Here is a 15,427-nt window from a genome sequence, read left to right as displayed (position 1 = left end):
TTAGTGCCCCTTACCCATTTAGCCCATCCCCCTCCCACAACCCCCTCCAGTAACTCTGTTTGTTCTCCATATTTATGAGTCTCTTCTGTTTTGTCCCCCTCCCTGTTTTTATATTATTTTGTTTCCCTTCCCTTGTGTTCATCTGTTTTGTCTCTTAAAGTCCTCATATGAGTGAAGTCATATGATATTTGTCTTACTCTAATTTCACTTAGCATAATACCCTCCAGTTCCATCCACATGGTTGCAAATGGCAAGATTTCATTCTCTTTGATTGCCGAGTAATACTCCGTTGTGTATATATACCACATTTTCTTTATCCATTCATCCATCGATGGACATTTGGGCTCTTTCCATACTTTGGCTATTGTTGATAGTGCTGCTATAAACATGGGGGTGCATGTGTCCCCTCGAAACAGCATACCTGTATCCCGTGGATAAATGCCTAGTAGTGCAATTGCTGGATTGTAGGGTAGTTCTATTTTTAGTTTTTTGAGGAACCTCCATACTGTTTTCCAGAGTGGCTGCACCAGCTTGCATTCCCATAAATTTGTGTCATTTTAAGCCAATAAGTTTGTGGTAATTCATGATAGCAGCAGGAGGAAACTAGCATACTAGCCCTGCTGCTAGGCAGCATAACCTGTTCTCCCAGGGGAGTAAGGTCTGTGACATTGGGGAGTGGGGAATCAAAGACTTTTGGGAAGCCCCTGCAGCCAGACTGACCCAGATTCCTATTATAGTTGATTTATTACCTATCTCACCATGAACATATATCTAAGCAACAATACATGATTAATAATGCATTATTTAGAGGGTTGCTAAGAATTAAATACAATAATATTTATATTACCTACTATGACCTAATTAGCTACTTTTTAAAAAACAAGTCATATCTCCTTGTGGGTTTACACACATTCGTTCTTCCATTCATTCAACAGGTGTCACTTAACAGCAAGTAGTGCCTGGAACGCACACACACAGTGAGCCTGTCTGCTACAAGCTCCAAGCATTTCTCATCTAAGCTGCCACCAAGCTTCCAATCAGTCCAATACTCAACCTTACTGCTCCATCCTAAATGCAGGCTCTTACACTTGCCCACTCCCAAGGTCTCATAACTCCTCAATGGGCTCATCCTGTCAGCACCACCCTTTACCCTCCTGGGCATTGTTTTTTCAGCTTCCAGGAGCAGTCTCATCTCTGCCTTTACCCAGTTGTACCTATCCAACTGTGCTGTACTCCCTAGACCTGCAGAGCTCCCCAACTCCACAGGATCCATCCGGATTTCCTAATTTCAAAGCTCCCCACCCCCACCTTACTTCTAACCTCCAGGTCTGAAATGCTGAGCTCTCCCTCCATAATGTCTGGGCCTACTGGCCCTCCCTAGGAAAAGGGTTTGTCCAGGATGATTTTTCTTATATCTGCAGTCCAGATTCATGCAGCTTTTACCTAGTCGAGGTCCAAGGTTCTCTTTCCTCAGAGCCTATAGCACTTTCTCTAAACCCCAAGCTGCCTCTCTAGAATAGGATTAAGAACCTAAATATTAACACAAGGAAAAATTGCTTTCTGTCCTTTGGGTGGTGTTAACTGGGTGGAATGGGGGAACAGTCTAGCCAAATGACGGCACTGTGGGCAGACAGGCAAGAAATCTGGGTTCTCTAGAGTCTTGCCTTGGATCCACAATGGGTGACACTGGGCAAATCTCTGCCCTCTCTAGGCCTGTCTCTCTAGCTTGTCTGTGCACTGAAGGTCCAGTGTTCTGTAAGGCTATACTTGAGCTTTGAGAGTCTAGGCAGCTACCCCGGCTGTGGCACACAATGGCCACAAGAGGGCGCACACCCTCTTCAGCTCAGAAGTTTGTAGCCTAACCAAACAAGTAAGCTTCAAAAAAGAACACAAAGCTTCTAAGTGAAAAGGAGTTTACCCGAGGCATGCTACAAAATGGCAACAGAGTAGGAACTGGAGAAGGGCATTTGAACTGCCACCCTAAGGGGAAGTCAGGAGCCCCAAGACCAGAAGAGGGGTTAAGGAGAGGGCTGGTAAGTAGCAAAGGAGGAAAGGCTAAGAATATGCTTTAGAGATTTTGATCACTTTTAGGGGATGGGAGAAGAGCGGGTCCTTAGGGGGGAGCTATGGAATGAACACATTGCCCCAAAAGGACTGGGGTGGGAGTTGCAGAACAAAACTTGAGAAATTTAGGGAAAGTGGAGATTAACTTGTCTTCTTTCCCTTCTCCAGCATAGAACAAAAGGTAGAGAAATTGCAGGAGTTATTATAGCACTTGGGGAAGCTCCTCCTCCACGGTGGAAGGCACAGCAAATAGGCAAGGATCACCTGACATCCTTTTCTCTCTTTTTTGCCTTCCAATGATTAGTTTCAGGCCCCAGGAAAAACAAAGACCAACATATAGGCAGTTAGCTGGGGTTCAAAGGGTTAATCTCCAAGAATTCATTCTCTGACATCAGCCACAGCCCTTCTTTCACAACTGCACCCCCACCCCATTACCCCCACTTGTCCTCTCCTTGGGCCCCAGGTTGGCAGCTTCCTTGAATTCCTTCTTTGCTGTAATTCACTAGGGCCTTAGGACCTAGGCTCAGAGCCAGTTCCCTGCTCCCACCTCAGGTCCCAGGGGTCTAGGGCTTGCTCTAAGGGAGGAAGGAAAGCAGCCTTCCCCTCTATCTCTGCCCCTCATAGGATGTGGGGCTTAGGACCAAAGAGCCTCTGTCTTTCCCTGCCACACCCCCACACTCCCATTGTAACCCAGACAAGGAGATTTCTTGTGTTTCAGCCTCTGGCAGGCATCCTTGTGACCAAATGGTAGAAGGTCCAGGGCAGGATGGGGGAAGGGAAACCACAGGATCAGAGAAGACACCTCCCCTCTCTGGAAATTATGATACACCCCCAGAGCTCTTCAAGCTTCTTCTCCCTCTGATTCCCATCAGCAATGGGGAGAGAGGGGGGTAGATGGGGGACTCATCTGCATATACAAGGCCAGAGGCCCTGAAGAAGTGGAAGTGGAAACTGAGAAGGTGTGGAAACACAAAGGCTAAACCTCCTGGCAGACAGATTTGGAGCCAGAATACAAAAATGGGGGCAACCCAGGGAAGGGGTAAGACAGGGGACTGGCAGTGCAGGCCAAACAAACTTTTGAGAGCTGTGGGTAGAGGCCCCTGAATTTCCCTCCCTAAAAGCACAGATGTAGGAATACTGGCATCAGATAGGGATGCGGTCACAGAGGAAGTGAGACCCCCTAGAACAAAATGAGAACACCCAATTTAAAAAGTAAGAACCTTTCTGAAAAGGAACACAAACATCTGACAGTGAGAAGCTTTCCTACCAGGAGGGGTGATATGATCCCCCTAGCAAGAAGTAACGGTATGGAGAATAAATGGTGTGGTCTCACTTAGCAGCAGGGGCTCAGACAACCCTATACTGCCCTATCACCACTAAGAGACTGGTACAGAGGAAAGTCTATTCCATCCTGGCAGGAAATGACATCACTCACCAGACAGGAAGGGATGGTTCTACCAACCCCAGAGGCTTCTAGGAGGGCCAATCCATGGAAGGTTGGCCCTGAATGTCCGTGTCCCTCCACACTTCTCCATCTTGGCCAAGAGGGGGGCCAAGACTCCTAGATGTTGGGTGAGGTAATTACACCCCCATCTCTTCATCAGTGATCTCCTATGGGTCCTAAATCCCTCAAATCCTTACGTAGTTGCAGGGGGAAGGAGAAGAGATACTATCACACCAGAAGCTACAGGTCAAGCCTCTAGAGTCATTGTATCTATGTAAATAGCTCTAGGGTCCCAATAATTGAAGGATAAAAGCAGAGCCTCCTTAGGGGCCAGAAGGATGGTAAGGCCAGGTTTCCACGGTAACTGGATTTCAATGCAGCCTCCTCCTAGACCCAGAATAAGGGAGAATAAATTTCTAGGGAGACCAGGACCTAGTGATGAAAGAGTTATAGAAATATGAAAGGACGGGAAAGTTATTACAAGAAGGTCACATCATCCTGGCACTGCCCCCAATACCAGTGGGCCTCAAAGCCAAGCTTAACACTTTCATCCTCTAGTGGTTCAGGAGGTCCACCTTGGAGCCCCTCCCCTGGGGGCTTCCATACAGCCCTCAAGTTCCCTAGCCTGGTGGCTGTCAGGTCCACCTCAGTCCTGGCCCTGTCCCCACTGGGTATAACCTTTGCCCAGTCCATCTCAGGACGGGGAGCCCCAGGGGGGCCCTGTTCATCCATCTCGCTGGGGGCCACCGTGTCTAGGAAACTGCCGATGGAGACACTGTCCAGCCGGTCAGTGGAGCTGGTGTCTGGCAGGCTGTCCCAGCTGCCTCGCCTTGAGCGGCCTGGACTCCCGCCTGTCAGACTATATTGGCTGCTGGTGAGGCTGCTGCAGTGACTGGTCAATGTCCCCCGCTCCTCCAACAGCCAGCGCACAGCCTCGATGCCCTCATTCAAAGTCACCAGCTGCTGCAGGATCTTCACATCGATGGCTCGCAGGTAAGCCTGGGGGAGTAGGAGAAGGAATCAGTCTGAGCTTCAGAGCCATGGGTTTCCCAAATGTTTCTAGAGACCCCACTTTGTGGTCCAACCAACCATGCCTCAATTTTAAGAAGCATGGGAATGGAAGTATGGTTGATTTAGAGTGTGGGCTTTAGAAGCAGACAGATTGCAGTTGTTGTTTTTAAAATTTTTTTTAACGTTTATTTATTATTGAGAGACAGAGCGTGAGCGGGGGAGGGGCAGAGAGAGAGAGGGAGACACAGAATCAGAAGCAGGCTCCAGGCTCCGAGCTGTCAGCACAGAGCCCGATGCGGGGCTCGAACTCATGAACCGTGAGATCATGACCTGAGCCGAAGTCGGACGCTCAACAGACTGAGCCACCCAGGCACCGCAGATTGCAGTTTAAAGTCTCAGTTCTGGGGGCACCTGGGTGGCTCAGTCCGTTAAGCATCCGACTTCATGATCACACAGTTCATGAGTTCAATCCCCGCATCAGGCTCTGTGCTGACAGCTCAGAGCCTGGAGCCTGCTTCAGATTCTGTGTCTCCCTCTCTCTCTGTCCCTCCCCCATTCACACTCTGTCTCTCTCTTTCTCTTTCAAAAATAAACGTTAAAAAAAATTTTAAGTATTTTAAGTATTCAACACGGTGCGTGACACAGAGTTAGGTCTCAGTAAATGTTTAGTATCGAAATCCGATCCCACTGAGATTTGAACTTCATAGAATAGGGCATTAACTATTGAACCAGTCCAGAATCAAAGAATAACCTGATAGGGAGTCTGGTGTTAATTAGGAAGTAGACTGAGCCAAAAGGAGGCAGGAGCTGGGGAATAAAGAGGGAGCTCACCTGGCCCCACAGTCCCTTCAGGGTTTGGGTAGCAGTTGTTCAAAGGGTCAGAATCCTGTTGGCTACAGATGCAGGGCTTCTCTTCACCACACACTAGTCTAGGGTGTCTGTACTGGGAGTAAATCTGACTTACCAGGTAATCTTTAGGTCCCTCCCACCTCAGATCCCCTAAGTTATCTTCCACAAATACCAATCTGAATCTGTCCCTCCCCTGCTCAAGAAACTTTCTGGGCTTTGCACAACTCTTAGAGAATAAAATCTAAATATTTTAGCAACAGGCATTCAAAAGCTGTCATAATACATCCCCTGCCTGTCTCTCCAGCTTCACTTTTAGCATACTTCCCTGGAAGCCCCCCAGTCCCGTCACACATGACTTCCTGATTTCATATGTATTTAATTTTCCTTTTAGGCAAAGTAATGGATGCACATAGATGAAAGACGCAAAGAGTTCTGTGAGATTTATCATGAAAGTAACAGTCCCCCATCCTAATCCTAAATCTTTCTTCCCAGAAACAACCATTATTCACTTTTTATCTGCTTATTTTGGTACTTAGATTCTAATCTCCAAATAACATTCCACTTACTGACTTTTAAGTTTTAGGTGTTTTCTATTGCCTTCCCATACGATAGAAGGTTAAGGATTTAACTTTTTCATCCTACTCCCCGATCCTCTGCCATACAGACACCTTTCTCTCTGTATTCCAACATACGCGATAAAATGAATTATTCAGTATTTACCTTATTAGGATTTGGAAAAGCTATTCGCGGCTAAGTTGTACAGTTTACTATGGCTACTTTTCATTTCTTACTTCATGTTTTCCTTAGAATAATAATATTGTAATTATGCCTTAGAATAATAATAAATGATATGTATCATCTTACGTAATTATTACGTTATTATCATATTATTACTACTACATACACTACTACTACTCTTTTGCTTAGTTTGCTATATAATCATCAGTAAGTCAGCCTCAAACCCTCTCCCAATTGTCTGAATTTTCCTCTCAAGGCTTTTAAACATATCACATCTTCCATCTATTCCATGTTCTTAGAGACAGCTCTTCAGGAGCCTTCTTTTTTATATATAAAATTTCTAATATTTATTATTAAAAAAAAACTTTTAATGTTTATTTATTTTTGAAAGAGAGAGACAGCGTGTGAGTGGAGGAGGGGCAGAGAGAGAGGGAGAGACAGAATCTGAAGCTCAAACCCATGAACTGTGAGATGATGACCTGAGCTGAAGTTGGATGTTTAACCTACTGAGCCACTAGGACGCCCTTATCTATTTATTTTTGAGAAAGAGCACGAGCAAGTAGGGGAGGGGCAGAGAGAGAGGGAGACAGAGAATCCCAAGTGGGGATGGAATTCATGCACCATGAGATCATGGCCTGAGCTGCCCAGGCGCCCCAGGAGCCTTCTGATCTGCCCCAATCTGTACCTGCTGCACAACTATCCTCCAGGGATCCCCCTTCACTCTCATCCTAGGGACTCCCTTTGCCTCTTTCCTGAGTTGGATCCCTTGTTTCCTGATCCTATGTCTTCTTCTTTCTTGATTCACTCCTTTATTGTGTGTGTGGTGCTTTTCCTTCAGTAGCTTCCTGCAACAGTCTACATAGGAGGTACATTTGTTGAAGCTTCACATGTTTAAAATGCTGTTATCCTCCCTTCCCCTCATAGACAGTTGATGGGTATAGAATTCCAGGTTGAAAATAAATTTTCCTCAGGATTTAAGGCATCGTTCCATTGTCTTTTAGTTTCCAGTGTTAAACTTAAAAGTATGATGCCATTATGATTCCTGATTGTATGTATCCATCTTCCTTTTCTTTCTGGAAGTTTTTAGGATCTTCTCTTTGTTTCCCATGTTTTTTTTTTTTTAAATTTTTATTTGTTGTTTTTATTTATTGATTTTGAAAGAAAGAGAGTATGAGCAAGGGAGGGGCAGAGAGGGAGAGAGAGAATCCCAAGTAGGCTCTGTGCTAGCAAAGTGGGGCTTGATCCCATGAACTGTGAGATCATGACCTGAGCTGAAATCAAGAGTTGTACGCTTAACCAACTGAGCCACCCAGGCACGCTGTTCCCAGTGTTCTAAATTATCCCAATAATTTGCCATGGCGTGGGTCTATTTTGATACATTGAATTAGCCACTTGATGGGTCCTTTTAATCTGGAGGCTCATATCCTTCAGTTCTGATTTTCTTTATTTCTTTCTTGATTTCTCCTCCACTATTTCTATGATCTTTCTGGAAATCCTATTATTTGAATAGAGGGTGTCCTGGACGGATCCTCTTTTTTTTTTTTTTTAATCCTCTTCCATCTTTTTCTATATTTGCTCTAGTTTCTGAAATATTTCAACATTATCAACCCTTCTACTGAGTTTTTCATATTTTCCTATCATGTTTTTATTTCTAAGAGTTGTTCTAGTTCTCTGAATGTTTTCCTGTTTATAGCTTCCTGATATGGCTGCAATATTATCTTTTTAGGGATATAGTTAATGATTTTTTTTATAAGTTCTCATCTTCCAATATTATCTCCATTTCATTCAAGTTGTTTTTTTCTGTTTATCTACATCTGCACAGTTAGAGGGTCTCATCAGGTGTCTTACAGTGTTTAGTAGCTGCTCATACTTCAGAGTGGTCTCTAAAAAGCTGGTTGCAAACTGGCAATTATCTGGCTGGGCTATTTGGGTTAGCCCTGAGTCAGTATCTCTTATGGTTACTTTCTCTCAGGTTCACCATATTCACCATATTATACCCATCTTGAGAATATAAGGAAAGCTGCCAAATAGGGGGAAATGCTAGAAGGGTATATCATAACATTTAATACGTTTTTACTTAATCCCTCTTGCCTTCAACTTTATTGTCTCTCAATCTGGAGACCTTTGGTTCTAGGTGTTTTTTTTTTTAATATCAATTTATAAATGTTTATTGAATTATTCAGTAAATGATTGTTTTACATCTAGAATGATAAACCAGAATATAACCAAGTATTTGTACACTGAGAAAAATATAGGCACTGGAATTAAACAGATATGGATTCAAACTCCAGTTATGCCATTAACGAACCATATGATTTTGGAATTTTTATTCCCCTTTAAACCTTCATTTCTTCATTGTAAAATGAGGATACTATTTTTTTTAATTTTTATTTAGTTAATTAATTAACTTATTTATTTATTTTTAATTAAAAAGTCTCCACACCCAACATGGGGCTTGAACTCACAACCCTGAGATTAAGAGTCACATGCCCTACCAACTGAGCCAGCCAGGTGCACCGAGGACACTACCTAATTAAAAAGTTCATTTTAAAAAACGGAAGGGTGTCCCTAGGTAGCTCAGTTAGTTATGCGTCTGACTCTTGATTTCAGCCCAGGTCATGATCTCATGGTTCATGAGATGGCCCTGTGTTGGGCTCTGTGCTGAGCATAGAGCCTGATTGGGATTTTTCTCTTCCTCTCTCTCTGCCCCTCCCCCTCTTGCTCTCTCTCCTTCATTATAAATAAATAAACATTTAAAAAATAAAAATAAATGGAAGGAATGCATTAACATGCACAAGATACTGCCTGACAAGTATTAGTTCATAAATGGTAGCTATTTAATTTTACATATTACTATGGTAAACCTAATTACCATGGCATAAGCACAGAACAAAATTCTGTACCTGAAATTATTTGTGACTTTGGAATAATATCACAACTCTAATTCAATGAAACAGATGGTTATTTGGTTCCTGAGTTGTCTAATGATTACAAAGATAATGGAGAAACTGTCCCTACTTAACAGAAACTTGCAGTTTCAATAAAGAGATATGAACAGGGGCAACTGGGTGGCTCAATTGGTTAAGCATCCAACTTCTGCTCAGGTCATGATTTTGCAGTCTGTGAGTTCGAACCTCACATCGGGCTCTGTGCTGACAGCTCAGAGCCTGGAGCGTGCTTCAGCTTCTGTGTCTCCCTCTCTCTCTGCCCCTCCCCTGCACATGCTCTGTCTCTCTCTGTCTCTCAAAAATAAATAAACATTAAAAAAAATTTTTTTAAATAAAGAGATATAAACATGAACAACTGAAATGCCACAGACTATACAGATTATTAATGACATATGATAAAGAAGATTATCTTCAATTGTTTCATACTGGGGACAAATAAGTCAACAGTGAAACCAACAGCCCTAGTCCAAAACCAAACTAGATGTATTAAATAAAACTTCTCAAACTAAAAATGTTTCTCCTGCTATAATTCCTCCTTTCTTCCTTTCTTCTCTCCTTCCTTCCCCTTCTTCCCTTCCTTCTGTGCTATTCTTTTCCAAAACTTACATCTCCAATCTTCTGTTAGGATAAAGAAGTGGCTGGCACCTGGTTGCCCAGTTAGGGAGGAGATCTTAGAATATGATTCTTTTTTTTAAATTTTATTTAAAAAATTTTTTTAATGTTTATTTATTTTTGAGAGAGACGGAGACAGAATGTGAGTGGGTTGGGGCAGAGAGAGAGGGAGACACAGAATCTGAAGAAGGCTCCAGGCTGTCAGCACAGAGCCCGACGCAGGACTCAAACTCACGAGCTGTGAGATCATGACCTGAGCCGAAGTCGGACGCTCAACCAACTGAGCCATCCAGGCGCCCCATCTTAGAATATGATTCTTAAACAGACATTCACAAACCCTTCTGTTTTCAGCTTCACTTGTGCCCCCCAGTTCTAGAAATACCCAGTGCTTCCAACTCCTGTGACCTTTGAAGGTTTCTGTAGTGCAAAATGTGTTGCTTTTCAGCTTTCCTTGCTGCTAGCTTGAAATTCAGCTTTTTTTTTCAGGTCTACTAAGTTACAAGTCTTCCTTCTGCTCTTTAGCTTCCAAAATTTTATTCCTATCATCTTCTCTCCTATTTTTGTTGTCATAATGGTTTCATGGCCTTTAAAATAATCCTTCTATTGGCTTTTTAGTGAAGTTTCGGAAGGAAATGAAGGTAAATGCATGTGTTCAATCTGCCATCTTGAATTGGAATTCCCACTGACTTTATTCATTTTTCAAGCCCCAGCCTCAAATGCCACCTCCTCTAGGAAGTCTTCCCTGCTCTTCCTCACGATGTAATTAATCCATTCAGTTATGAAACAATATTTACTGGGTGTTTCTTATAGGCATTGCATTGTGTTAAAGGAAGAAAAGACACCATTTCTTAGCCTCAGGGAGTTCACAATCTATGGGTAAGATAAGACAATGACACAAGCACTAAAAATTCAATGTAGTAAATGCTAGGGGAAACAACTGCTATGTAGAGGGCCACAGGTACCTAGAGGGCCCTAACCCAACAAAGGGAGGTAAGAAAATGCTTCCTAGAATAAGGCACATCAGCCGAGGCATAAAGGTTAAGTAGGACTTAGCCAGACTAAGCAGTGGAGAGAGACATTCCAAACAGAGTAAACAGCATGTAACCCCTCCAATTCAAAGTGGCCTTTCCAGGGGTGCCTGTCTGGCTCAGTCAGTAGAGTGTATGACTCTTGATCTCAGGGTTGAGGGTTCAAATCCCATGATAGATGTAGACATTACTTAAAAATTAAATCATAAAAAAAAAAAAGTAGCCTTTCCAGAGTACAAATCTGACCATGTCACTCCTTAATGAAAACTCTTCCAGGAAGCCCATGCTGTGTTCCAATAACACTTATGGTCCTGTACCAGATTTATTAGTCTCTCTCCCTCCTTTCTGTGATTTCAGACTGTGAGCTCCCCGAGAGTAGGTCCTGCACAGTTCATTTATGGTGCTTAGCCTAGGTCATATTAGACTTTGTGATTCTATTGCCTTTACCATCCTTGGCCCCTCTGGAGGTCTCCAGGATTCAGGGGGTTGGGTTTTACCATGCTGATGAAAAATAAGTTCTGTGACAGTGGGATTCCCTGACTGTGATAGCATCACTCCCCAGAATAGAAAAAAGCAAGGCTTTTCTTGCCAGAAAAAGAAACACTCATTCCACACCATCTCTTTGGAAACAGAAAGGTATAAATAGCTCAGAGAGATGCAGCCTTAAAGGCCACCACAATCCAATTCTCTTCCCAGGGGGATTCAGGTTCCCCACTCCCCCACTTAACACATACATATTAGACTCTCGGCCCAGCCCTGGGGTCACAAGTATGGCTCCCTCATCACTCAATACAAATCAGGCCCTGGGGTAAAGCTTGGAGATTCCAGGCCCAGCTCCCTGGCCACAGATTGAGATTCTCAGACTATTCTTACTAGGACTATCTGGTCCCACAAGCTCCTGTCCTCTCATCTTCCAAGAGGCAGAAAAACTGAGGCCAAAAGAAAGTCAGGGCCCTGCTCAAGATCTCAAAATGATTCAGGAGCTGAGCCAGGACTTGAACCCAGGTCTTCTCCCCCTTCTTGCCTGAAGCTTTTTCTCAAGCTGCTCTGTGGGGGCTCTGTGGGGGCAGGTTGTCGCAGCAACAGTTCTTTGGGTGGATTAAGTAGGGAAGGTTGCTATTGTTTTCCTTTCCCACATACCCCAGACTCTGGCTGGTTCACTCAACGTGTGAGAGGGGGAGGGAACCAAGAGGAAAGGAGCCTAGAAGCAGGAATAACCTTGGCCTCAAGAGCAGGCCTGTCCCCTCCCTGCAGGATTGCTGGGAGAGGGACAGTTGAAGGACAGTGCTTAGAGGGCTTGGACCAGTAGTGCCACCAGTTGCTCCAAGGGAAACCCCCTGCCCTGTCCCGTCCTCCCTAGGTGCAACCCAGTGGGCAGGACAGAGTATGCAAATATATCAATGACACCTTGACCAAGGAGAGAGAAAGGAATGGGGTAGGTAGTGATCTTTCACTGTTTGGGCCCCCAAGCAAGCGCCCTCCTTTGTGCCTTTAATGGGCAGCCTAGGGTCCTAGACCAGGCTGGGTCAAGAATGCAGAGACCTGGGGCTCCTGGGTGGCTCAGTCAGTTAAGCCCCAATTCAGGCTCAGGTCATTACCAGGGTCTGGCTCTGTGCCCAACAGCTGGGGCTGGAGCCTGCTTCAGATTCTGCGGCTCCCTCTCTCTCTGCCCCTCCCCCACTCACACCCTGTCTCTCTTTCTCTCTCTCTCTCTCTCTCTGTCTCTAAAATAAACATTAAAAAATTAAAAAAACAGAATGCAGAGACCTGATCAGAACTTAAATGCACCCCCTTAAAGTTTACAACCAGAAAATCTCCATCAAAGGCAGAAGAGTTCTGAGCCAGAGAGGAGGCATGGCTCCACCACGGAGCTCCTGAGTGAGCCCAGGCAAGCCCCTGAACACCTGCAAGCATGCTTCATCCTATGGAGGAATGATGACTGCTCTTCTCACTTCAATGACGTAAAATGTCTTTAAAGTGTCTGGCACAAAGCAGATCTCAACGGTAAAAAATGTAAAGTGCAGGCAGATCATCTGGATTCAAAGCCTGGCTCTGCATTTTACTTTTTATATGACCTTGAGTAGTTATTTAACCTCTCTGTGCCTCAGTTTCTTTATCTATAAAAGATCACTTGCCAAATAGGGTTGCTGTGAGTATTAAGCGAATATTTTGTAAAGTGCTCAACATGATACCTGGCACCACTTTGTACAATGAGGCAAATTCGAGCCCCTCCCTTAGGTGGGCAGTCACAGCCCTGCCCTGAAGAATCTGGCACTCACCTCCAACCTTCAGGGCCAAGTGCACACATGGCATTCGAATCCTTCCCCCACGAGCCTTCCCTGATTACTCTGCCCACAAGGCTCTCCTCTCAGACTTGCAGGCTGTCTAGGAGCTCCCATGCCCTCCTTCTCTGCTCTCTCACAGCCCAGCCTGGCACAGAACTGGGCAGACAGTGGGGCTCCAGGAAAACCTATTAACTGACACACTCACCATGGCCTCCTGGTTCTAATCCAGAGAGAATTCTTCGGTTCCCCAGAACTGGCTGCAAAGTGGTGGCAGGTGTGAATCACCCCCTTCACCGGAACTAGGGCCTTGGGGAGCCTAGGCAGCCCCAGATGCCCTTCTGGCTCTGAATCTAGACCAGCAGCAACAGGGGAGGGGGAGGGTGCCTGTTTCCTTCTCTTCTCCCCAAGAAGTTACAGATAAAATATAAATATCCTTGGGGGGCTCGGAGATGATGGAGCCAATGCTGATGGTGCTGCTATTCTGACTGCTCAGGTTCTAGGAACTTCCAAATATTTTAAATGGGGGTGGGAGAACATTGCAGGAAGGGAGGATGTCTTTAGTGGCCCTAGTCCAGGAGGTTTTCACCCAGATCTCTTCTGTGCTAAATCCTGTCATGAACACTGAGGCCTCAGAGGAGCAACCCAGTTTGCAGGAAGAGAAGAAACTGGTTGCCCTTTAATGGTGGCCAGGGGATAGATGGCACCTGGTGGAGGGGTGGGGTGGGGGAGATTTGGGCTGTGCTAGGTTCTCAGTGCTTCCCAATCTTCACCTCTCCCCGCCCAATTATTTGGCAGTAAAAACTTCCTAGAGCCCATGCCTCCCACCTCAAGTCTTCAGGACCCATCAACACCCCATTTACCCTTGGGAGGGGCAATTAATGGACCCCAGGGTTTAAGGATTGATCTGGAAGGGACCCTGAGGAGTAAGATGGGGAATTTTAATGCTCTCCTCTCCTGTCCAACTCTGGGGGCATAAGTCTGTCCCTCAGCCCTAGCTGGGGATTCCATCCCCTGGCCCATGGAGCCCACACTCACCAGCTCCATCCTCAGCGCCATGATCTTGTCCCCCAGGCCGTGGCCCGTGTTGGGCGCCCCCGGGAGCAGCAGGGCGCCAGAGGTTCCTGGCTCCCATTCGCCTCGCAGCCCGCGGAGCAGCCCTTCAGGGGTCTTCCTGCCCACCTTGCCCTCCACGTCTCGAAGGTCAGGCGATTGGGACTCCGCAGTCCCCTCCATGCAGGCCTACCGCTTAAAAGTGCTGGGAGACCGGACGGCTGGATCTTGTTCCCAGGGGTCCTCCTTTCTCCGCGACTAGCGCGGAGCGGAACCGGTGGGTCCCCGCCCGCGCCGCGCGGGGGCGGTCGAAGGGCGCCGTAACACTCAGAAAAGCAGCGCAGAGCCGCGCGCGCGTGTGCGTGTGTATGTGTGTGTGTCGGTCGAGGGCTGTGCATACGTCTGAACGTCTGGCCCTGGAATGGGTGGGGCTCGGCGATTTGTACTTGGATTTGTACTTGAAGGGGCGCTAGGAGAGTTCAGTGCCTTCTGCCCACTCTTCCAACTAAATCTAGCCAGGTACACAGCAGGCGCCCTGTAAGTATTGCAGAACAAAGGCTAAATAAGCATCCTCAGGAATTTGGGAAATTAAGAGATCTGCAGAGGTTTTTGAAAGACTTCCTGGAGTAGAAGGGCTGGGTCTAAAACAGTGGTCAGAATTTAGCTACCTACACACACACACACACACACACACACCACTTTCAGTGTAGCCACTGAATTTATTTTTTTAAGTTTGTTTGTTTGTAAGTAATCTCTACATCCAAGGTGGAGTTCAGACTCACAACCGGGATCAAGAGGGAGTCAGTCAGGCACCACCACCACCCCTCCCAGCCACTGAGTTTAGATTAAAGAAATAGAAAGTAACATTCTGTGCCTTGTGGCTCAGTTGGTTATGCAAGGGACTCTTGGTTTAGACTCAGGTCATGATCTCACGTTTTGTTGGTTCAAGCCCCGTATCTGGCTCTGTAATGACAGTGTAGAACCTGCTTGGGATTCTCTCTCTCCCTTTCTGTCTGTCCCTCCCCTGCTTGCTCTAAACAAACAAACAAACAAACAAACAAGAAAGTAACGTTCTTCTGGCCACTGAGAAGTAATCAGTATGGAAGATGAAAGGTCCACATGGGCCAGACAGATCAGATCCTGTAGACTGATGCTTCTTTTTTTTTTTTTTCAACGTTTTTTAAATTTATTTTTGGGACAGAGAGAGACAGAGCATGAACGGGGAAGGGGCAGAGAGAGAGGGAGACACAGAATCGGAAACAGGCTCCAGGCTCTGAGCCATCAGCCCAGAGCCTGACGCGGGGCTCGAACTCACGGACTGCGAGATCGTGACCTGGCTGAAGTCGGACGCTTAACCGACTGCGCCACCCAGGCGCCCCAGACTGATGCTTCTTAAGC

At 45.7% G+C, this 15,427-nt stretch overlaps 1 protein-coding gene across 1 annotated transcript; it reads right to left on the bottom strand.

Annotated features, from left to right (window-relative positions):
- Positions 1–3,657: 3,657 nt before the first annotated feature.
- Positions 3,658–14,409, bottom strand: LURAP1 (leucine rich adaptor protein 1). Its single transcript, XM_043574862.1, has 2 exons — positions 14,015–14,409; positions 3,658–4,507 (listed from the first exon to the last, which is right to left on the bottom strand). The coding sequence occupies exons 1-2, from the start codon at positions 14,210–14,212 to the stop codon at positions 3,986–3,988; spliced, it is 720 nt and encodes a 239-aa protein (XP_043430797.1). The 5' UTR covers positions 14,213–14,409; the 3' UTR covers positions 3,658–3,985.
- Positions 14,410–15,427: the final 1,018 nt, after the last annotated feature.

Source organism: Prionailurus bengalensis, chromosome C1, assembly GCF_016509475.1.
Source record: "Prionailurus bengalensis isolate Pbe53 chromosome C1, Fcat_Pben_1.1_paternal_pri, whole genome shotgun sequence".
NCBI lineage: Eukaryota > Metazoa > Chordata > Mammalia > Carnivora > Felidae > Prionailurus > Prionailurus bengalensis.
The sequence above is the reverse complement of the archived record's forward strand: the minus strand, read 5'-3'. Positions and strand labels throughout refer to the sequence as shown.